The sequence below is a fragment of the Triturus cristatus genome, chromosome 3_1, assembly GCF_964204655.1.
Source record: "Triturus cristatus chromosome 3_1, aTriCri1.1, whole genome shotgun sequence".
Taxonomy (NCBI): domain Eukaryota; kingdom Metazoa; phylum Chordata; class Amphibia; order Caudata; family Salamandridae; genus Triturus; species Triturus cristatus.
In genome coordinates, this window is record NC_140583.1 from 1,111,051,973 (window position 1) to 1,111,077,239 (window position 25,267).

General features: G+C 45.4%; 1 protein-coding gene across 2 annotated transcripts in view; it reads left to right on the forward strand.

Moving 5' to 3' along the window:
* The first annotated feature begins 3,159 nt into the window (after positions 1–3,159).
* LOC146861600 (fibrinogen-like protein 1-like protein) overlaps positions 3,160–25,267 on the forward strand; it is a 31,224-nt gene continuing 9,116 nt past the window's right edge. The window contains exons 1-2 of one of the 2 annotated variants that reach the window (XM_085645987.1): positions 3,160–3,356; positions 3,441–3,630. In XM_085645987.1, coding sequence (XP_085502113.1) covers positions 3,450–3,630 — 181 coding nt within the window. In that variant the 5' untranslated portion in view covers positions 3,160–3,356; positions 3,441–3,449. Of the gene's footprint in view, positions 3,357–3,418; positions 3,631–25,267 lie in introns of those variants that run through there. The other variant, XM_085645986.1, reaches the window with a different exon arrangement.

A 25,267-nucleotide genomic window follows, 5' to 3' on the forward strand; every position in this document is an offset into this window, starting at 1 on the left:
AAACCTTCCTGGGAAAATGAAATGAGTACTGGTCGGGAGAAATCACTCAAAAACCTGCTTCAAACTATTTAAAATTAAGCATATACTATATAGTCTCCCCTCCACTGGCTGCCCTGCTGTATCCTGCTTCGCAACCTGCACAAACCAAGCAGACACCAGTTCAATTAGTATCAGTTTAAATCAATTGCCTGCAGCCTATCCCGCTCGACCGGCACCAGCTCCCACACCTTACCGGTCGTTTTTTAAGCACTCGACGCTCTCCCCAGTCCTGAATGGCACCTGCAGCGCTCCGTGAAGGATATCCGGCGCGTTCTCCACCGGCTTACTGGAACCGCTCTGCTTCCTCCGTTCACTCCACTCCCCCCTGTTTACACGTGTCTCCCCTGAACAAACGCCCGCAGCCTGATTCCTCCGAAGGCGCAAAGCTGCCGATCCTCAGTCGACCCTCGACCTGAAAAAACACAAGGAAATAATTAGTACGCCCCGAGCGTGGGGCACACGGAAGACGCGGGGAGCGAGCCAGGGGCAAGAGGGCGCCCAGCCCGCTCCCCGCACCTTATATTGGGAGTTAACGTCGGCCCGGGGGGCCCGCACCCTGGTCGTCCCGCCCCCCTGCCCCGGAAGCTGAAAGGCACCTTCCGGGTCACGGGGGAGGCATCAACCTATCGGTGTTGGAGGCGCGCCGCGCACGTCATCGCCCCGCAACACACCCCCAATAGCGAAAGGCCGGGGGAGGGGGGGCGCCGCACCGCCATGTGGGCATGAGGGCCGAGTGGCCCCCACTTTACAAAAAGTACCTTTGGCACACCTGTACATATAAGTCCCTTGTAAAAGGTACCCCTGGTACCAAGGGCCTTGTGACCAAAGAGGGCCTCTGAAGGCTCTAGCATGTATTATGCCACCCTGTGACCCCTCACCTTAACACCCACACAGTGCCATTGCAGGCTGCGTGTTTTGGTACAGACCAAACTGATGAGTCGACATGGCACACATATCTATGTGCCATGCCAACCAACACTGCCTGTGGCATGGGTAAGTCACCCCTCTAGCAGTCCTTGCATCCCTAAAGGCAGGGTGCACCATACAATAGGTGAGGGCATAGCTGCATGAGCAATATGCCCCTACAGTGTCTGGTCTGTGCCATTCACAGGCATTGTAAGTGCAGTGGAGCCTTTTTGAGTACATTGGCTGGAAGTTTGTCAACACGAACTCCACAGCACCACAATGGCTTTACAGAAATCTGGGAAGTTTGGTACCAAACTTCTCAGCAAATTGAACCCACACTGATGCCAGTGTTGGATTTAATGTAACATGCACTCAGAGGGCATCATAGAGATGCAGCCTGAAAAACGACCAGTCTTGATCCACGCCAGAAAAAACATGTGCTCCTTGCACACTATTTAGCTGCTGCACTTTTCCACCTCCCTTCAGCATGTGGGGTAAAGTGACATGAGCACGGAGCTCGATTCTTTATTGGGTAGCTACTCCTGTCTGTTTTTGTGAGTTTGGTCTTCAGGCAACTGGTAGGCTCCACTGACCGACATGAATTTTGTGACCTGCCAGTGAGGGCCTGTACACCTATCTCTGAGTCACCTCCTGTGGCTTCCACCTTCCTTTCTGATGCTCGCAAACACTTGAGGTCTATGCCTGTGCCTCTTCGGCCCAACCGGTGCTATTGCTAACACCTGGCTAGGGCCACCTTCTAGAGCCACCTTCTAGAGCTGCTGTAAGGACAGCTCTCGTCTTCCTCCTATAACCTCACATTGATCGCGATCTGCTGTCCTAAGGTCATGTGAGAGTTACTGCCCAGAGAGGTATACACTTCTGCAATGCAGCTGCCTTTGATGTAGATAGGTTGTGAACATGACGGAAGCTTGCACTGCTACTGAACAAGCTCTATCTGCTCCATGCAATCAATGTCTGCACTGGTACTTTTAAGGTATCTATTGCGTGTGTCTATGTATGTGTGTGGGTGTGTGTGAATCCGGCTGTACTGCGGCTCAGCCTGTGGTTGTTGTGGTTGTATGAAGCTTGTTTGTATGGCTACTACATGTGGCATACCAATGCTGTGTGTGGGATGTTGCAGAGCTGCTGCCTGTGTTCTGTTCGTGTGTGGTGTGTGTTTGTGGTATGAGTGTAAAGCTGGGGCTGTGCCCCTGCTGATGCTCTATGCATGCTCTACGGTAGACCACTCATATTTGTACATGCATGTCTGTCAACATTGCACTTTGCTTGCATGTCTTAGCTGCTGATGACCAGGTGGTACTTATTCTGTGTGTGCAGGGAAGCTTGCACTGCTGATGCCCACGTGGTACTTATTCTGTGTGTGCAGGGAAGCGTGCACTGCTGATACCCACGTGATACTTTTTCTGTGTGTGCAGGGAAGCTTGCATTGGTGATGACCAGGTGGTACTTATTCTATGTGCAGGGAAGGTTGCGCTGCTGATGCCCAAATGGTACTTTTTCTGTGTGTGCAGGGAAGCTTGCACCGCTGGTGACCACGTGATACTTATTCTGTGAGTACCAGGGAAGCTTGCACCGCTGGTGACCACGTGATACATATTCTGTGTGTGCAGGAAAGCTTGCGCTGCTGATGCCCAAATGGTACTTTTTCTGTGTGTGCAGGGAAGCTTGCACCGCTGGTGACCACGTGATACATATTCTGTGTGTACCGGGAAGGTTGCACTGCTGGTGACCACGTGAAACTGTTCTTTCTGTCTTACTGTTGAGAAGACCTTTTCACTGTTCAAAAGCCAAAGCGACTGGTATTATCAATGTTTGTGCAAAAACATTCTCAATTCAGTCCTGAGCATGCTTCGGCTCTTTAGGAATATTCTCGGCTAACGACAATATTTCACTTCAAGTACTTTGCGAGTAGCAGTTGCACATGTTTAATGTGGTACATTCTGAGCAGTTCACGAATGCGCACCCCAGTGCCACAGGAAACGTTACCACAGTTGACTCATATTTTGTAACTACATAAATGCTGAGGAGAAAACGTTTACATTTCCTCTCGGATCCTGGTCTATTCTCCCCTGACATTTCCCGCATCCTTGTGGAGTGCAAGACAGATGTCAGTGTTTGACTTGATTACCTGCACACCCAAACCTTTATTTGCTTATTGTACTTCTTTAAAAAACTGTAATGCCTCATAATACTGATTGTGGGGTTAAAGAACACCAGGACAATAAACTGAGCGTGTTTAACAGCTGCTAGAAGGCTCGTTTCCAGTGCACGTAAACCCGTACACCTGTTAATATGTGACCAGGAGGAAAACGTCACCCGGTCTCGTTTTTCGGTATATAAGTAAATCAGGGGTAAACACTCCATTTTCTCCTTCCGGCTGCAGCCCACATGTGAGAGACAGTGAACTGTGAATGTATGATGACGCGCTGACACTTTTCTAAGCTCTAATGGCGCTCTTGTACTCTCTCTTCCAGATCCCCAAAATGTCATCCTCTGTGCGAGGGTGGTTGGCGGGCAGCATCCTCCTGCTCTGCGTCGCCGCCTCGGTGTCGGAAAAGAAACAGGTGAAAGTCCCTCCCTACCTGGCGGATGTAGAAAACATACACCTGGTATCCGACCCGGCAGACATCCTCAATTCGGGGCAGTTGAAAGCGAGGATAGCAGGTACGATAAGTCCTAATATATTTGCATGTGTTTCCACCCTGCCCTAAGCACCCAACCTTGTCTCTTTAAAATATCTTTTTATAGTTCTTAATTTACTCTGTGTTTCTATAACTGGCTCTAGGAATCGGTAACTTAGGGTCAACATGGTGTGAGAAAGTACAGTACTAATGTCAGATACTTTAAAAAACGCAGTGGCTGTAAATGATTATCAGGGGGTGATTGAGAAACAGTTCTGCGGTGATACTGTGTAATAAAATAGACTCTATATCCATCCACTGTCTAAATGTATTTATCTGTCCATCAGTCTGTAGATCTATCTGTTCATCGACCCACCCATCCATCCTCCATCTATCTATCTATCTATCTATCTATCTATCTATCTATCTATCTATCTATCTATCTATCTATCTATCTATCTATCTATCCACCCGTTGTCCAGTCTACTCCACCTCCATCCATCCCAGAGCCATATACTACCATTTAACCCTACAACCCACACTCATCCATTATTCCATAAACCTAGCCAATCTTCAGTCTTTCCGTACATCGACCCGTCCACCCGACACTACATTCATCCATCCGTTTGTTCATTCATCTGTGCATTCATTGTCCACCTCTTGTCAAAACCATCTTGCCCACTCACCCATCAGTCTGCCCACCCACTCCCCTCTGGCAAAAAAAACCTCGAACCTCTCCTCCACCCAAAAGCTCATTAAAATATCCATCTCTGATATAAACAAAGAACACTACTGCTTTCAGCATGCTCACCCACCAGTCCAATTAAAGTGCAAACGAGACGCACTTTTCAAGTGTTTCCAAAAAGTATATCTTGGACGAAGCTGCAAAGCTCCAGACATCACAACTTCACGTTTTTTTTAAACTATGCAGCTGCGTGAACAGCTAAGCATGCAAAGGGAAAAATATTCATAGCCAAAAAAGGGCCCTGTGGTGCAAGAAAAAAACGTTCTCGAGGCTGTCAGGGCTGAGAGTGCCCCCTCCCTAGACAGCCGTTTACTAGTCTTAGGTCTGGTCTAGAATCAGCTAAAGCTCCGGTATTAAAAACAATCATAACGAAAAAACACACATATATATATATATATATATATATATAAAAAACCATAGGTTTCACACGTTATAGTTAGGTGGATATTTCACTCGTAAAAAACCAATGAAATTCCCCCGTTATAGTTAGTTCAGATAACTATAACTTGCGCGCCCGCAATCCACTGCTCATGACGTCACATATTACATCACTCATGACATGGTCAGTGGCATCACTCATGACATCACTGATGACATCATCCTTGTGATAGAGTGGCGGTCGCGCAAGTTATAGTTATCTGAACTAACTATAACGGGGGAATTTCATTGTTTTTTTACGAGTGAAATATCCACCTAACTATAACGTGTGAAACCTATGGTTTTTTAAGTGAATTTGCAAGGTTTTTTAAATGCTAATTCCTAACTATAACGTGTATGAAACCTATGGTTTTTTAAGTGAATTTGTACGTTTTTTGAAATGCTAAGTTATGTATTTATTAAATTTTTTTTTTTAAGTTTTTCACCGTGCGCGCACGGTGCGCACACGGTGCACGTGTATAGATATTTATATGCTTTAAATACTATTTTCTCAGGAAATACTGAACAGATTGACACCAGACCTGCAAAAGGCACTTCCCTGACCTGAGGACTACCTCTCTGCCAAATTTCAAGTAATTGTGTTCAGCCGTTCGGGCTGTACCTTCGACTAAAGGTCCTATGGGGAAAACGCGTTTTGGGACCCCCTTTTTTCTCGGCCCCCGCTTGACGAATCACCCCGAGACTTTCAGGGTAGGAGCTGAGCAGAGCGCCCCATTTGTTTTGAACATTTCGCGAGGATTCGTCAACCGGCGCCATAGTTACTCAAAATAGAATTTTCAGATTTCCTATGGAAACACGGTCCTAATTATAACTATCTACTGGCGACTGCCAGTAGATAATTACCTACTGGCGGTCGCCAGTAGGTAGTTATAGTTAGGACCCTGTTTCCATAGGAAATCCGCAACATTCTATTTGGAATAACTTTGGCGCCGGTTGACGAATCCTCGCGAAATTTTCAAAATAGGTGGGGCGCTACGCTCCGCTCCTACCCTGAAAGTCTCGGGGGGATTAGTCAAGCGGGGGCTGAGAAAAAAGAGGGGTCCCAAACCTTTAGACACAGCTACAGCCCGAACGGCTGAACAGAGTTACTTGAAATTTGGTAGAGAGGTAGTCTACAGGTCAAGGAAGTGCCTTTTGTAGGTTTGGTGTAAATCTGTTCAGTAGATCCTGAGAAAATAGCATTTAAATCAATATATATATCTGTGGCAGCTTACGGTGCGCTTACGGTGCGCTTACGGTAAGCTTACCGTACGCGTACGGTGCCGTGCGCGAGCGCGATTCTGATTGGCTGTTAGATCTTAGTAAACATTCGAATCGGTCGAAACCAGGAAGCGGCGGCCGCCATTTTCTATCTCGCACTCTGAGGGGGGGGGAGGAAAAACAAAGGCAAAAAACATGTAAAGGGGCTGTTTAGACAGCTCCTAACCACCTAGCCTTGATGAAGGTGTCCCCAAAGAACCCCCAAGGCCAAAAATGCAATTTTTTATTTTTTTTTAAATCGCCGATTACGCTTACCGTACGCGTACGGTAAAAATAATTAAAATGTAAAAGATTACCTTTCACAACGAAGCGCATAATATGTCCTCCATGTGCGCACGGTGCGCGAAGCGCATCGTGCGTACATGGCCCATCCAGCGTAACGTGGGCATGCGGTGCGCGTAGCGCACCGCGTGCCCACCGTGCGTGCACGGCACTAACTGCGTAAAGTGGGCACGCGGTGCGCGCACGGAACGAACTGCGTTAAGTGGGCGCGCACGCCACGAATGGCGTAAAGTAACTTAGCATTTAAAAAACCGTACAAATTCACTGAAAAAAACATAGGTTTCACACACGTTATAGTTAGGAATTAGCATTTAAAAAACCTTGCAAATTCACTGAAAAAACCATAGGTTTCACACATGTTATAGTTAGCTGGACATTTTACTGATAAAAAACCAATGAAATTCCCCCGTTATAGTTAGTGCAGGCAACTATAACTCACGCGACCGCAATCCTCTGCTGATGCTAATACTGTATTTAGACACTTATTTGCCCATGTCTTCTTCCATTAAATTTTAGCTATACATATATTACAAATATTTTTTTTTCATAAAGACACATATGTCATCAGCAGAGGATTGCGGTCGCGTGAGTTATAGTTGCCTGCACTAACTATAATGGGGGAATTTCATTGGTTTTTTATCAGTAAAATGTCCAGCTAACTATAACATGTGTGAAACCTATGGTTTTTTCAGTGAATATATATATATATATATCTATATATATATACACAGGGACTTTTAGTTCAGCCCTCTTCATTCGTTGGTCTGTCAAGTGTCACTCATATTTTGCTTCCACCCACCAAGGTGTACACCACGAGGCAATAGGTTGCCCACATCATAAATTGGCTGTTTTGTAGAGATGGATGGTATTTTACAGGCGCCCAGCCAACTAGGCATTCAGAGCCACCTGAAAAGGAGTGCGCTATGTGAAACTCAGCGGCGGGCCTAGTGGAGTGTTACTAGATTTCTTCCCCCATTTTTTACTTTTCACATTTTTTCCATTTCTTTTGCATATTGAGTATATTTAAAAAAGACTAATTAAAAAAATTGCATGCTTGTCAACACCAGGCCTATTAGGTTTGCCAAGATTTGTTTTCAATTGCGTTAAGTTCCCTTGTTCACTCACACAAATTCATCCCTAAACCCCCCACTTGTACCAGCCTGGTCAAATATGGGATCATGGCAACAAGAACATCCTTCCCTGAACTACCCTGCCCTATCTACAGTACAGCATCCACCCAGCCACTAGAGGTAAGCGGAGCTCGGAGGCTATCTGTTATATACCTAAACACCCATTCCATGGTAAAGCGTCAGTCAGATATATTCCTCTTATAAGGCTCGAGCAGTCTGACATCCTCCTCCTAACAGAAACCTCGCTGTCCCAGGATTCCTCAACTGATATCCTGGCAGCCCTACCCGTGGACTACTATATCCTCCAAGCCAACAGCCCTCAGGGGAAAGTGGGCGGAGGTGTAGCCGCTATAAAACACCATGATCGGAAATTTACTGCTTTAACATCGCTAGATCTACTGTCAGTAGACAACCTTGTTGTCAAATTAGAATCCGAGGCAGCCCTCCTGATCTGTGTCCTGCTCAATAGGCCCCCCATAACATGCCCCTTTCCCCACAACTTTTGGGCGAACAGGTGGCGCATCTAATAATCAATCATGCAAACATTTTGATGATCGGTGACTTTAACTACTTGGCTAATGACACATCTGGTAGCCCTCAATCCGTCGAACTATCTGAGCTACTTATGGGGTTAAATCTTACGCAACAGGTGTCCTCCCCCACACACATCAAAGGGCACATACTCAACCAGGTCTGCACTACGAACCTCATCACGTCCACCATGTCGGTTACACTTTGCACATGGTCGAATCATCATCTAGTTAAATTTACCATCAACAGCATGTCCATGGCCAAAACCCCCACCCCCGAAGGGAAAACAACTAGGAACAGCAGCTAGCAACAACTATACACTCCTCAGGAAAACACACTTTGTCCGATGTCATGATGCCCAGAAATGGTTCTCCACTATCCTAAAAACCCAACAACTATCTCTCCGACAACTTAAAAGGAAGTGGAGACACAACTATTTACCTGAGGATAAAAAGACCTATCTAGACGCTATGAAGGCCTATAAAAAAGTTATCCTGACCACTAAAGCTACCTATTTTTCCTCTAAAATCTGAACAGCAACTAATAGGTCCAAGGAGATTTTCTCAATTGTCAATGAACTGTCTAATCCTGACAGAGTTACAATTAAACCCACTCCCTCTCAAACCCTTTGTAACTCCCTGAATACCTTCTTCATTGACAAGATCACAAAAATTAAGTCCAGCATTTCGGCTTGCTCGAACCCTGAGGCTAGCCCTATTACATCTAAAAACCCCAGCATCTTCACACAATTCCCTATAATCAACAACCAGACATTCTTGGATCTCCTATCCAAGGTAAAATCAGGCTCTCCCAGGGGCATCTTAAAAAGAAATATTTACCGCCCTTCCCAATCCAGCCTTATCTCTTCTGAATGAGTTGCTGTCCCAGGGCCTTGTCCACGAAACCTTCAAGGACGCAATTGTTGTCCCCCTCCTGAAGAAAGCAGGAGCGGACCCCCAAATCCTGACGAATTACCGTCCGAATTTTCTTCTCCCATACCTGGCCAAGGTCTTGGAGACTTATGTAACTAGATGCTTTTCTGGATTCTAAGAAGAGTCTGAATACCTCGACCCCCATCAGGCAGGGTTTCGCCCAGCACACTACACAGAAGCCGTAATACTGACAGTATTAGACACTCTCCGCAGGGATGCCGATAAGGGCTCCCCGCAGGCCCTTGTCCTGCTTGATCTTTCTGCGGCTTTTGACACAGTAGACCATGCCATACTGGTCGACCGTGTCAGAGATGCAGGATCCAGGGACTAGCCCTGGGCTGGATCAGCTCTTTCTTGGAAAACTGCTCTCAGTCGATCCACATTGCTCAGTTTACTGCTCCCAGAATAAGGACCACATGTGGAGTCCTGCATGGGGTATTCACTCTCCCCCTCCTGTTTAATCTCTACCTCCTCCCACTGATTCTGGCTCTGAATGAGAGGAATGTCTGCACTTTCAACTATGATGATGACTTCCAACTAATATTCCCCATCAGCTACTCTCCCGACTCGGTCCGAGATTTTCAGTCCACCATGCTATTCATCAGTGGGTGGATGAATAGCAACCATCTAAAACTCAATCCAGACAAAACCGAGCTAGTTCTAACTGGCGGTATCCACAACAACCCCTGGGGGCCACACTTTTGGCCAAAGGAACTGGGCCAATCCCCCTCCCCTTCCGCCTCGGCCAAAAGCCTCAGGGTAACAATAAACCACGATCTCACCATGAAGTCTCAAATTGGGTCAGTGATATCCACATGCTTCTTCTAGCTGAGAAAAATAAGGAAGATTAGAAGATTTCTCACCCTGGAAGCCCTGACCCAGGTGGTTCTTGCCATGGTTAAGTCCCATGTTGACAACGCCAACTCACTGTATTTTGACATCCCTCTATACCTAACCAAACGTCTGCAACTGGTACAGAACCAAGCAGTGCGACTGATCTTTCAGCAACCTAGGCACCATCATGTCACCCCCCTCATGAGGAAGCTGCACTGGCTCCCCATCACACAGCGCTGTGCCTTCAAGGTTTGCTGTCTCTTCTTCAAATCCCTGAATGGAAGGAGCCCTAAATTCTTGGACAGCCTTATTCTGAGGCATGTACCTTCACGCAACTTGCGCTCGGCCCACAAGCACCTTCTGTCTATCCCTTCCTTCAAACTAAAGCACCTGGGTGGTGCTAGGTTTGCTGTCCTAGCTCCACGACTCTGCAACTCTCTCCCCTTTGAGATTCGATCCTGCACCGACCTCCTAGGCGTTAGGAGGCTCCTCAAAACGTGGTTGTTTCAACAAGCTTATGAGTAACTCACTAGGATTTAGGCACCTCTCAGAGCAGTGCCATGAAACCAATCCGGTGTACGTGCGCTTTATAAAAAATGTTAACATAACATTTAACATAACTTGTTGCTTGAATTCCATGGATCGGCGACTGTCAATGAAGCACGGGGATGGACCACAGATGAGCTGCAGGATATATATTGCCTGCTGCCCCAGTTGAGAGTGGGGAGACAATTTCCCTGCAGACAGGGGGCGCAATTAATCCTGAATTTTGGGTGTAGAGGGCTAAGACCCCCAGCAGGACCGGCTCGAGCGCTGGTGGCAGCTGTCACCAGTCTTTTTTGGTGCTCCCGTTCTCCACATCCGCCTTCGCCATGAATTCCCTCACTACCACTCTCCAACAGTGCACCTCATCTCTCCACAGTCTCTCTCTGAAGTACATTTCATTTAATAGTGCTACTCATAGATCACTCACTCTCAGTTCTGTGATCTACATGGTACACATTCTTTGCAGCAGGCACATTAACCCTCCGTGCTACTTTACGATAAGCCAAAACTGCAACTAGACAACATTCTGAACTTTCTCTAGTAGGACCATTAATCACCAGTTATCTTGACATGTTTATTGTTGCCTGAAAACGGCCTGATGCACAAGAAAGTCCATGCGCTATTAAACCAAACATTTTTTTTTAAACAGCGCCCCCACCTGGTGCTGCTGCACCAGTAGCATGGCCATAAAGCCAGTCCTGCTCCCATCAATGGGACAGGACAAGCACTTCCAGAAATGAGATTAGAGCTAACCTCATACTTATTATGTGAGGAAAAAGAGCTATGTAGGTGGTGGGGTGTGATACTTCCCCCAAATTCCAGCAAGCAAAACATGTTAACAGATGTCTTGTAGATGATTTAAGGGAGAGTAGACTTCTCCTCTGAGATTTTTTGAAAGTTTTAAGATCAAATTTTCTGAAATGCCACAGACCCTTATGGGCATTCATGAAATATTTCAGTACTTTCGTGGTGCACCAGGGAAGCCTTGCCTTTCCTAGGAGTTAATCTCCTTTATTTCAAATGTCTTAAGTCAGAAATTACTTCCAGTATACCAAGGTCATCATTTTTTCATGGGTGAGCGCCTTATGCCAAGGAGTACATTCAATATGACAGTGTCGGAAATTTACCATGGATACTTCAACCACAGCCATGGGTACCTCTAAAAATTGACTCCCGTATATAAGGGTCAGCATTTTGCCATTGACACCCCTATAAAACGAGTAAAGGAAATCTTATGACAAGAATTACCTCAAATATCGGTTCCAACATTTTGCTATGGATCCATTTCATCTGCTAAGAGTTACGTGCATCATGTCAGGGCCTTTGGTCAGGTGTGGTGGCGCGTGTTCTCTTACCCTGCCGCGGTGTATATGACTGGGCTAGCGGCTATCTCAGTTAGACAGTTTGAGTCCCCAAAGCCAATGATGGTGTCTTCATAGAAGCATGCCAGGGCCTGCAGTTTGCCATAAGTAACACCTCCTATCCATATTCTTTTAATGCCCTTGTGCATAAGGCAAGAATAACCTCCAGTATGCCAGACCAGCAGCACATATGCATGCATAACACACATACATTGACACACACACATTCTCTCACACACATTCTCACTGTATATTTTGCACTCTTTCGTACATTTGTACTCTGTCACACTCACACAAAGACACACTGCCACTCACACGTCCATTAGCCAATCTGCTTTTATTGTGTCAGAAAAGCTTGCCCTTCTGCTTCTGCTATACCTGCTTTGCCTTTTAGTGAAGATTCATAAAAACATATCCTCTATAGGCTATTCAAAAATAAAAATATATTGCCTTGTCAATGCATGTTACAAGTATGATGTGAATGAAAAGTTCACTCCCTTAAAATAGCTGTACGGGGCTTAGATTTGGTTTCATATGTGGATCAGGCGGTTACCCTATTGGAAATGAACAAACCACGTTATAACATGAATATCACAGCATCCAACTGATCTTATGAAATGCTTGACTTCGTCAGCAAAAACTACATATTTTCCAGTAACACTGTGCGTTTTGCATTTTTAGAGACCCAACTTACAATGTAAAAACAACTACAAGTCCTGGAAGTCCTGGAATGAAGCACTGTGGTGAATGGAAAGCCAGGAATGGCTTAAGGTGTCACATGATACTCAATCCATCACCATACCCCAAAGGATCAGCCCTAGTCTCCCTCCTCGCCTAATCCCACATTATCAGTCCACTCTCCCCTCTTGCACCAGCCCCATTGTTGCAGATGGAATTAAGTAGGCATCTATAACTACGGAAAGAGTAGGAATTCTGTGGGTGAGCCTTTGCAGAAATATGTGTATATTCATGAGAGCTGTGTAATTTTAATATGTTCAGAGTAAAAGGTGTGCTAATTTAAGTGCTCGGTAATGGCGAATAGTGTGAGTGAGTGAAGCGTGACAGGTGCAAGTGTAGGGTGAAAAATGTAACCATGTGAGTGTCGGAGGAGCTGCACGAATGCAATGTGAGAAGAGGACCCATGCGAGTGTCGGATGAGAGGAGTGCATGCAGAGTGAGAGGAGTGTGTGCAGGGTGTTGTGACTGGTGTAAATGCAGGGTGAGTGGAGTGCTGTGTTTGGTGCAGGATGAGTGACCAAAGAGAAGGGTGATCTGTGAGAGGGCCTGGTGAGTGCATGGTGAGAGGAGTTAGTGCAGAGTGAGTGGTGTGTTACTTTGAGTTCCAGCAGACTACTGTCCCTGTGTGCAGGCAGGATGTACAGATGCCTGTATGAGTGCAGGCTGAGAGGTTTGTCCTTGAGAGTGTAGGGTGAGAGGAGGAAGTGCAGGGTGAGTGGTTTGACTCCAGGGTGAGTGCAGTGCTTGTTTGCGTGGTTTGAGTGCCGTGTCCAGGTGAGTGAAGGGTGAGCTGTGTGACTGACCAGAGTGCCTATGTGAGTGCACAGTGAGTGATGTGACAGTGTGAGAGTAGGGTGAGGGAGTGACTGTAGGGTGAGCTATGTGACATGAGTTTGGTTGTGGGTGACAGTGAGTGTGGGAGGAATTAATGCATGGTGAGTGATGTGCTTGTTTGATTGCAATTGCAGAGTGAGAGTGACAGGTCAGTGAAGTGTCACATGAGTGCAGGGCGAGTAGTGTGCTCGTGAAAGTGCAGGGTAAAAAGCGTGAGTGCATGGTGAGTGGTGTGAGTGCAGTGTGATCACTGTGAGTACAGGGTGAGCGGTGTGCTCATGTGACCGCAGGGTAAGTAGAGGGAGAACAGGGTGAGTTCATGGCAAGTGTGGTCGCTGTGAGTGCAGGCTGAGTGGTGTGCTTGCCTGAGCACAGGGTAAGAGGTGGATGAAGTGGTGAGTGCAGGGTAACAGCATGACTGCAGTGTGATCGCTGTGAGTGTAGGGTGAGCAGCAAAAGTGACAAGTGAGTGGAGTGGAGTGTCGTGCGTGCAGGGTGAGCGGTGTGTGAGTGCAGGGTAGGAAAAGGGTGAACGGCGTGAATGAATGATGAACAGTGGGAGTGCAGTGTGATCTGGAGTAACTGCATTGTATTGACAGCTGGTGTAGGGTTTCAGATATAAGTGACACTATTTCTATTATGGCATCAATCATGACTGGAGGGTGGAGGAAATAAATATTGTGCTGATCCTGCAGCAGACTTTCAGTTTGCTGCAGGATCAGCACAATATTTATTGCCAACTGATCGGATTTATACTGGCACCACTAGCATGGTGATGTCCCAGCCAGTACAAAAATAAGCCAAATCACCTAAAATCGGTATTTTTAGCACATATTTGTGCATACTTCAAACAGCAAATATAAATAGCACTTTCAAATGTGTTCTAGGCCTGCAATAGTGGTCCATGACTAATAATTACAGGAAATAAAGATAGAAAAGTCATGCTACAAGAGAATACATACCATTCTATTTACAGTCCTATTAGTGTCAAAGGCGAGGCCTTTGCAGACTCTTTAACCCCTTCCATGCGTCGGATGGCCCCCGGCTGTCTGACGTCACAGTGTGCGTGTGCGGAGGATGGCCCCTGCCCACTCAATATTTCGCCCGCACCGCGGCTGAATTTACGCCGCGGTAAAAGTGCTAAACAACAACACATGGCTGGTATTTTTCTCTAGGAAAGGTGACATCCCTACTCGTGAAATGCCTTTTAAAAAAATGCATTCTACCGCTGTGGAAGTAAAAATAAAATACAAATGTAAGGAATAAGCAGAGTGTGGACCCAGGGGAACTGGAACCAGTGAAAAACACACAAATCCTCCTTAACCAGTTCTCAAAAGCATGTATATAGTCTTTTAAAGACATGTGAAAAATTTGGGTGTGGCGGAGTTAAGACTCTAGTCTAGACCGTGCCCAGCAGAGCCTTGCCCACACCAGCTCAAGTTGCAGTAGCCCGAGCTGAGATATACGACGGAGGGCGGGGGTGTTGGGGGGAGAGGGGAGATGGGCTAATGCCCTTTTAGCCCTATTGGTGTTGCGCGCCTGTGTGTAGCAACGCCCTGGCCATGTTGCGTGGAAATCTCACTGTAGAGAAGTTGGGAGTAGGCAAAGTGGGAAAACACTGGGGCTTATTTACAAACCCCTTGCACCGCCTGTACGTCACTTTTTCCCATGTTAAAAGTGACGCACCAGCGGAGCAAGGGGCGTGTAAATAAGCCCTACTCTTCCTCGTTGAATTCGGTAAAAATAGAGAGTCTTTAAGATGTGTGAAATTGTCTGACTTCAAGTGCTACTACATTAGCCTCAGGGTTGTAGTGGGAAAGAAAACAGGCCGAAGCACACAAAAAACAAGCATTTACAATGCAATAGGTCCCACATTTACAAGAGTTCGAGCTATTGGCATTGTAAATGATAATGCCTTTTATTTATGTGTTGTTTTTAAAACAGATAAATAAAAGGCATTGTCATTTACAATGCTATTAGCTTAGCGAATGCGAGACTTATTACATTACAAATGCATTTGTGCTAAAAAAAGAAAAATGTTAAGCATTAGGAGAGAGCGTGGCCTGGCTGATAGTGCTCGGATGCTGTAATTAAAGCCTCCTGAGTAACAACACGCGTAACAGGGGGTGTCGCCATGGGAGGTTACAAATTGAGACAAGGCGGCACTAAGTAGGGATTACTAAGCCTATTGACCAATGAACAGCCACAATTTACAGTGGGCAATGACACAAGCCAATTAAAAATATGGGTGTAGAGTGGGCGGAACTTCAAGTCCACACCTGAATACAGCAGACCTCGCAGAGCAGCGCATGCGCTGCCCAGGCTCGACCTAAAAACCAGCTCCGCTCAATGTGCGAACCTCCAGAACACAACTCGACGCAACTTACCAGCCTTGACCAGTGCTTAATTTGTGTGCCAGGGGTCTCATCAGGAGGCAACAGCAGCTTGCACCACACATTGCCCCTGCCGTGCTCCCAATGATAGTAACAGTACAGCTGCTAACCATCACATTCCTACAAGTGTGACAATTCCTACTATGTCAGGCCTCCAAAGCTATAAGAATGGTTTGGATGGCAGGTAATGTTATTTTAATATATATTGAATTAATAATTACCTGTTGTGGATATCTCTAAATTAGCTAGACTGCCACCTTGTGGCAGACTGTCACGAGCGCCAGTGTTGACAATTAAGTGCCGGTCACTGAAAAACACTGGCTCAACTTAAGGGATGGCCTTGACACAACTCCTCCCTACCTGCTTCCTGAATGCAACTATTGTCTCCACCCTCATCTGCTGACATTCAGAACCCACGCCCCAAAACTGCCATCTTTCAGGAAACTGCCAACCAGTCTCCAGAAAACAACTCCCGTCACCTTCCCCACCCCTCTTCCACCAGACAAATGACTCTTCCCACCACCCTCCAGAATACAACTAACCCCCACCCTCTAGAAAACAAGGTTTTTCCCTTTCTTGGAGCGGGGAAGCCTGGACCCCAGCTGGGTGGCCAAGAGGAGGTTGTCATAGCCCTAACCATGCCATGCAGAGGCAGGGAGCCGCTTTAGTGTATGATCTTAATTAGGTAGCCCCAGCGTTGGCCAAGGTAGCGCCCAGCACCTTGTGATGCAGGCAGCCCTGGGCATGTGCCAGGAAGCGACCCTGGATGTTGTGCTCAGCGCTACATGAAACATCTTCTCTTATGCTATGACTACCACTGTTGCTATAATCCAACAGCCTGTCCACTTACTCCCCACTTTAAATTTGACATTTGCATTTTAAATGTTTAGTCTCTTCTGCTTACTTGATGGAATAAAGATACCACAGACTTTGCAAGGGTGGCTTCAACTGTGCAAAACCATTAGGACACAGAACAAGAGGAGAGACGTCTACAGTGTGTAACCAAGAGGCTGCTGTGTTACATTATGAAATGACACATTTAAACAAACTAGCCCTGTTCTTCCACGCACTACACAATCGCTGCACGCTTAAGGGTGATGTTTCCACTGTATATATCTGCCCTGGCATACCTTCCCATTTGCATACATTTAAAATGCAGACTTTTTCCTCGATGAACTAGGGACAAAGGGCCATTCAAAAAGCCCACAAACACAGTTTAACTACAAGAAGGCGAGTCCGGGCATTAACAGTGCTCACACCTGGCTTTTCAGCACAATATTCCCACAAGAAAAACAACGAAGGGCAATTTATTTCAGTAAAATGTGTGCAATGGAGAACATCAGGCGTTAAAGACGGTAAAGGAATGTTAAAATGTTGTCTTAACGATTTCCAAAATTGCCTTACTCAAACAATGAAAGCAGTTTTAAATTGGCAGAATGAAATATAGCCACTTTCAGATGGCGAATGTGAATGGGAAGCGGCGCAGAGGGGGGTTTTCAGTAGTCGCCTGGGCGAACAAGAGCTGTAATTGTCCGCCTTTGAAGGAGAGATGCACGTGCCTCTGCTGCCAAAGAGAGGAGATTAGGAAGCACTGCCCAGAGTACTTAAAAAAATAAATAAATAAGTCTCTAGACTAGAGGGTGCCCTAAATACATAGTAAACTGTGAGGACCCTGTTGGCAACACTTCGGAAGGCGGTGCCTCAATAATGACTGAATATCTGGGAACATGTTCACTCCCTTTTCGTAACAAAACAGACCAGGCCTTGATGACTGATCCTATGTAAAAAGTCGGATTATGTTACAGCGGTTTCGGAGTATCTTGGTATGTATATCCTATCTGCAACTTTGCAGGCCTTATTTATTTATTTTTGGTTGGCAAACAAAGATTTACCAACAAAGAGAGAACATTGTTTTGTGCCTCAGGTTTATATCTCACGTGTCTTATTTCGTAAAAGCACCTTTAGGTTTACTTTAAGGTAGAGGTGTGGCACAGCGGCCAGAGCGACTGACTGCAGAGTTCGATTCCCGGCACCGGCTGCAGTTGAGCTCAGAATCATGTGACTCTGGCCAATAGCTCACTTATAATCTCCCCAGCGCCTTGAAACCTTTTTGCACTTCACAAGTATGGATTTATTATTCATTTATTTACTTGAGCATCATTTGCGGCTAGTCATTTTATATAACAGAGCTACCGCCGCCGGAGTTGGAATCACACACAACCCTGGCCTATCCTTCACAACAGCCTTGCTGTGAAACTGAAGTAAAGAACAAGGTTGCCAAGCCACCGAAGAAAATGAGGAACGGGGGGGGGGCCTGCGCGATTCACTTGCGGGAGCGAGCGGCTGGCGCCGCGATAATTGATAACATATGGCACCAGCCGCTCGCTCCTGCAAGTGAATCGCCAGACGTGCACGTGTTGCCATTGAAGGCAATGGAACGAGTGCACGTTTTTGGGTGAAAAGCCGAAGCGATTGCAAATGGTCTTTTGCCTATGCAGCGCATGGGCGCTGCGTAGGCGAGATCTAAAAAATAGAAAAGACAAAGTGCCGCCCACTCTATGAATCAGATACCTAAAAAAGTGGCCCACATTTGATAACTGGCCAGTTTTCAATTTAAAAAGACACATTGTTTTTGCAGAGTATAGGAGACGACAAGAATTTGTGCTTGTTGCAGGCAATGTCTGGGGCAATATCAGGGAAATCAACAGCAATAAAAACCGGTCAAACCAGACTATAAAGCAGGCAATTAAACAGAAAATAAACGGCCCACACACTAACTTTTCAAACCAGTCGTTCAGGTACTGCCTGATTGCCCTATGGCCCAATCCAACCCTTATGGGTGTAATAACACTTCACTCATCTCTAACTAAAATCACACATTTGACAGGAAAATCAGGATAGGAGCGTATGGCTCACATCTCTGAACAGGACATTGCACTTAAATATTTTTGTCATCAGAGGAGTAGAAGCATTTCTGCTATACAAAAAGAAGTGATTGACATAGTTTTGTCATGGAAAGGTCTGGTGGGGGAAACAGTTTTACTTTTAATACTTCGAAAAACAGAAATTAGTATAAAGGAAGTATTGGTTTGAAGCACACAGGCCAGCCTTCTCACCCCAGCAGAGGCACATGATTAGAGAAGCGAGAGAGAAAGGCAGTTACCACCTTGCTCTGCTGTTACACACAGCTTCTATCAAAATAGAACGTCGTCCGCCTATGCAAACTAGAACTGGGATTTAGAATATTGGGCTGCATCTCGCTATCTCTCTTGGGATATTATGCAGCCCATGGAGGCCTCTGGGGGTTGTAGTCCTAAACAGGCAGACATACATAAAAAGGAACTGGAAGCTCAGTCAATGCAACAATCAAACCGAGCTGGAACTGACTGTCCTCCAGCCAAGCACCACTCGTTTTAGTGCCCTGTACTCTGAGGGGCTCCTCTCAAGCTGAGAAAGAAGGGGCCTGAGACGCCACTGTTTGTCACGTCGTTGTTGCCATTGTTTTCCATGATAACTATTTCTTTCGAGCTGGCAGTGGCGGCTCCTCCACTAAGGCAGAAGAGCGTCGCCCTACTGAATAAAAATAAAATGATAATAACTATAGTTATTATCATTTATTGATAATATTTCAGTCAGAGGCTCTCAGGGCAGAGTGTGGTTGGCAAAAAGCAAGGGGAGGAGTGGTTTACACTCCTAAAGTGCGCAGGACCGCTTGGCTGGCTGTCTTGGGCCAGCCAAACAGTCCAGCGCACTTTGCATATTCCCCACCAGGCTGCATTACACAGCCTGGTGAGGTTCATTCAAAGCCTCCCATTCCCCATCTGAGCGCCGAACCACGGCGCTTAGACCAATCACAACGCTGTATTGCAGTGTTGTGATTGGCTCAGGGGAGCTCGGGAGCCGGGTGCTTCCTGCTGATACAAGAAAGACAGTCACCCAGGCCCCCGTCAGCAGCAGACTTGACTACGGAAACGCCCTCTATGCGGGAGCCCCGACCAAGCTCATCAAACAACTACAACGCATCCAAAACGCCTCAGCACGACTGATCCTCGACGTACCAACCTACGGCCACATCACCCCCCACCTGAGGGACCTGCACTGGCTCCCCGTCAGCAAGATGATATCCTTCAAGTTCCTCATCCACGCACACAAGGCACTCCACAAGACCGGCCCAGCCTACCTCAACAGACTGCTCTCCTTCTACATCCCCAACCGCTAGCTACGCTCCGCCGACCTCTCACTCTCCACCGTCCCGCGCATCCGAAGAACAACCACCGGCGGGAGATCCTTCTCCCACCTCGCCGCCAAGACATGGAACACCCTCACACTGAGCCTACGACAGACCCAAGACCTGCTGACCTTCAGGAGGATGCTCAAGACCTGGCTGTTCGATCAGTAGCACCCCCCCCCCCCCTCGCGGGAATGTAGTGCGCTTTACAAATGACTGATAGATTGATTGCTGCCTGCTGGGTCTGCAAGAAAAGGGAAGATGGCTGAGGACAGAGGAGAGGCGGTGGCCAGCCGTTACAGGTAAGTGCTTTTTTTCCCCTCTTTTTCCGCCGTCTAGAATGGGTCCGGTAGCAGCCGCTACTGCAAGCTGGATAGCATACATTGCGGATAGCATCTAATTTCCGAAACTTTATTTTCTGTGTTTTTTGTACTATCAGAGAAATCTATATCAACTACTGCAGTTCCCTGTATCTCTGCCTTCCTAACAATGTCATTCTAGATTTAAAAGATGACTGATGGCTAATATTCGAGTTAAAACATCGAAAACACATATTTTGATGCATTTTTATTGGACTAGCCAATAATTCAAGCTAAACCAGTAGGGTGTAGAAGCTTCTCAATTCCTAAGACTTTTGTGTTAGTCCATGAAGGCTTCTCTGACTTCCAAAAGTTATACATTGCCATTTTAGGATAAAAACAGTGTACAGATTACACAATCTAGGTTCTATTATGAATGACCACTTAATTCTGATGGGGCCAATGACAGGCATTACCAGCTCCTTTAGAATTATCAGTCTCACAGGAACATGAAGTGTCTAGTTTATATCACCTAAACTCCACCTTCTGGTTCCTCCAGAGCTTCCTGATTTCTCTGGGGACCCTCATAGTCGCATTTTTAACTGGCTGGTAATACCCACCCATATATCAGTAACTCCAAGGGGGATCACCAGCCTCCAAAGTGGGGTGCTCAGAATGCAGGACTTTAGCTACACAAGCTAGCGCTTGTGTCAGAAAGCTCTTTTCTCTATGTCAAATACACCCTTTTACATGCAGAATTCAATTCAAAACATAGCACACTATCCACAGTGCCTTTAATTTTCAAGAAACCTCTGGTCAGTATCTCTGGATTTGATTGCTTTACAACTTTCTAAATACTAATTGATTGTTGAAGATCCCTCCTGCCTAAAAAAAGGTGCAGCCGTTGGACCACCCTTCCCCTTATACTTGAAGGCTCATGGCCTCATTATGGGGTTTGCACTGACATTGGGTTAAAAGAGCCTGCAGAAATACCATTACCTCACAGTTTTGAATGTTTTTGGATTCTAAATCCGAGTATTCTTCCTGACACATGTTCATTCCATCTGCACGAGCTACTGTGCAGTAAGTTACTGTTCGTGTCTCACGTCTTCCTGCCCGGTATTGACGTCCCCCCCAACCCCCAGCCCATTGAGACTTAATTTCTATTCCATTTCGTAACAACTGGTTTGCTGCTTTTCTTTTTTCCATGACTGTCTTATGTGGCCTTTGTACAGACTGACCTCTGACCTTTTTGCCTCCCTGTAGCGGGTTGAGAGGAAGGGAGCTCTATTGCTGACGAATGCAAGTTTATGTAGCGCCTAGTGCCATCCTTCTGATGAGTCTAAGCCCCTACCATATTATGAAATGATGGGCACAGGTTTGCAACATGTTTTTCAGAGAGTGGGGCTGATTGAATTGACAGGGTTCTGGTTTATGACTGAAAGTTCTAGAAAGGGTTTAGCAGCCATAGACCCCATCAATCCTTTAACAAGCATTCACAATGCAATAGGTCTCGCAATTACGCGAGTTTAACTTATTGGCATTGTAAATGACAATTGACTTTTATTTATGTTTTGGTTTTAAAAACATAAATAAAAGGCATTGTCATTTACAATGCCAATAGCTTAAACTCGCGTAAATGCAAGACCTATTGCATTGCAAATACTTGTTTCTCTATCTTTTTCGTTTTGAGAGAGTATGATTTTATTTCTTACAGTAGCACTACTTAATTAAGCTATACTCCCAATGCCAATTTTTCATATAGGATTCTCTTATTAATAGAAGATACAAAATAATTGCTGCTTGGTATAGCTCTGTGTATATGGTGACATGAATTCTAATGCAATACACAATGTTCCATGTAGTATTTTCTGTTTCATTTATTTTTATTTCCTTTTCCAAAACTCAAAATAAAATTCACAACTTAAAAATATGGTTTAGTGCAGCAAGTACGTGGTTCATGGGACAATCATTGTTTACTCGGTGGTGGCCAATGGTGGACTCTACCTTCCACCAGCCATGCCCTGAGGCCTCAGGTAGAAAGAAGAACGCACTAATCGTGCAACCAAGGCTTACTCAAGGTGGTAGCAGCAGTTTCACCACTGGGAGAAGTCAATGTCCATTCTGAGCTATTATGGTTGTAAATAAAAGGTCCTCATTCATAGGCAGGTAAAAAGCAAACACAAAGGACAAAACAGTCATAACACATTTTAGAACTGGGACTGAAAGTTGTATGAGCGCTATGTGATAAGATGCTATGTTCAAAATACCAGCCATGTTTATCTACAGTCTTAATCTTTGGATTGGAAATTGAAAGTCTTCAGCAATCTCTGTAAGCCTTTGAATCTCAGTTTTATACTAGGGTAGCTGTTACAAATGTATCAAGTGGGCCCTGCCTTGACGGCTCTTCATCCGTCTGTGCTCAGAGGTGTGGTGTTCATGGCAGATCCGCTCAGTGTGCCTGAGCTCAGGTGGCTGAAAAAGTACAAAAATCTTCGAATACCCCAAAACCAACTAGCTGAAAGTGAACTGGGATTCCTAGCCCATTACAGGGAGATTTTTGGTTATCAAAAATAATTATCACAAGGGAAATATGCTAGTGTCCAGTTTATGAGGCTGAACTCCAGTTGGCCTACAAGGCCAAGGCTCCAATTACAAGATTACTGAAGTACTACTACTAGAAAAAGACATAGCACCCAAATAAGGATCCACTGGTACTAACCTCTCAGGCACACATCTGAAAGACAAATGGCCACAGTTAGATTTTAGGGAGACATAATGGGACCTTAGGTACCCACTGCATCTGGAAATAGTTTTTAGTGTCAGGGGCATCATATATATTCACCAGTCTAAGCCAGTGCCACCACCCCCTCCCCTCCCCCCAGGTACCAAGGATGAAAGGGAGGAAACCCTCATGTCCTTTTTCAATCTAGAAGTATGTCAATACAGAAGCTCATAAATTCACGCTGGTGAAGGGGGAAGTTTATGCTAAGCAAGAGCCACCGTTTTTCAGTGGTTCAAGCAGATCCTTAATCCTTGGGTACAGCAGATGATGTCAGGGATGGTCACTGCCAGCAGATAGCAGACTCTAGTGGCTCCAGGGTAGGCAGAGTTCCTAAAGTATCCTTCATGTACGGCCAGTCATCTTGACTTTGCTCTTAGGTCTAGGAAACTTCAATCTGGGGAATTACAACTGCAATCATCCCAGAAGGACAAAGCAGCAGGGCTCCTACAATGACTTAGGAACTGGCGAGCTCTGAGGAAGCAGCAACAGAATGCTCGCTCTAAAGTACAGCAGAATACAGGGAACTGGCTTCACTGGGCCAGTTCTTATCAATTTTAAGAGGACACTGGTGGGTTCAAAAATAGGTAAATCCAACCAATCAACCAAGTGAACATTTATCTATGCCATTCTAAGTTGGAGCGAGAGACAGACACCAAATACTCAAGATTACAACCAGAAGCCCTGTGCTGTTTCCGGACAGCTTCCACAGTATGACAAAGGAATATACATTAATCAAGGCACACTGTGAGTAGGTGGGGGTGCTTTTTGTTTCTGTCCACGAGAATCAGCAGCAAATCCCGGGTTAATCTTCCTGTTCCAGGAGGATCTTAAAACGGACCATGAACTTTCATGAAAGTGCATCACACACAGTCCATGACAGGCAGGGCAACTAGGAACAGGACCGTTGTGAATGGCTGCACAACAGCCAGTTAAGAACTGTCTAACCACAGAGCCCTATTATGATTGGTTGGTGGTTGACAATCAGAAATACTGACAGAGCCCTTCAGGCTATAAGATACATCAAGTGGGCGTGTCTGAGATAGTCCGGCAGATATCAATTTGGCTAATAACTTATTTTCACCAAAGGCAAGCAAACGAATAATACCAGTTAACATAATGGTTAGCTGTTAGGTGGACAGGACCTCTATAAAATGTGTTATGATAGAAAACCAGTTTAATTTATCTTCATGAAAACAGTATGCGATTTTTGCATTAGTTTGATGAACGTAAATATAATAGATTTGGGTATTTTGGTGTCTTCAGTTAATTGTACCATTTTATTGGCCAGGTTCAGTTAATTACATAAATGCAGACTATCCCCTCTCTTCAATCACCCCCTACAGGTGGAAGCGAGAGGAGAGGAACCAACGGTTTGTTGCAAACGCATCAACAAAATCAGGCACAGCAAAATGGTCACCGCAATACAGACACCGAAATGCTATAAAAAATAGAACTCTTCAAACAAATTTTATACAAATTTCAGAATAAAGTGAAACTTGCAAAATGAGTCAGGATACGGTACAGTGCTTCATATGTTTATTTCTTGCCTATTTGTCCTGTTAGGAGGTATCACATATATCTGTGCTTCAAATAGCAATTTTGAAACAGTTTTAAAATATGGAATCAGTTCTACTTTTAGGAAATATACACACAGTTTAAACACTGAGAATACAGACATTGTATTGTGACATGTACATAGCACTTACTACTTCCATATGGGGTTTTAAAGCACTTGCCTACATTGGTAGCACGCTACACCATGTAGGGTGGGTGTGTCATTGGAAGGGCGTGGCTTTATTTTGATCTAATATGATATGTGTTTCCATGTCATGCGTGATGATTAGAGAAATTCATGTCCAATATCAAGATGGAGCTACACATTGGAACTGGCTATCGACTGTACTAATGATTTAGCAAGATCATCAGTGTCATTCCCTTTCACGTTTTTCTCAGAACATTGTTGGAGTTTGTAGTGTCATGTGAGTTGGTGAGTTTCCATTGTTTGTGCATTCACGGTTATTGTTTATTGCTGTCTTTGAAGGGTTGTAATTGATAGGAATGTTGATCTGAAAGGTCACACCAGAATATTGGAGAGTTGTCTATCCCTGTGGATTGTCCCAGGGCAGCAAATATAAAGCCCACCATGTGTCTAGCAGAGTTGGGCCGGAAACTATGTTAGAAGTTGAAGGCCTCAAGGTTGCTATGATTGCTTTGGCTGTAGTTAGTTTTTTCTTCTCAACCCATCCTAGAATGTATAGGCTTCCGTGGTTAAGAACATACTTGGCCACAGTATGTATTAGAGCACCTTTACAGTTTGCATTGCTGGGTGGTGTTGTATATAAGT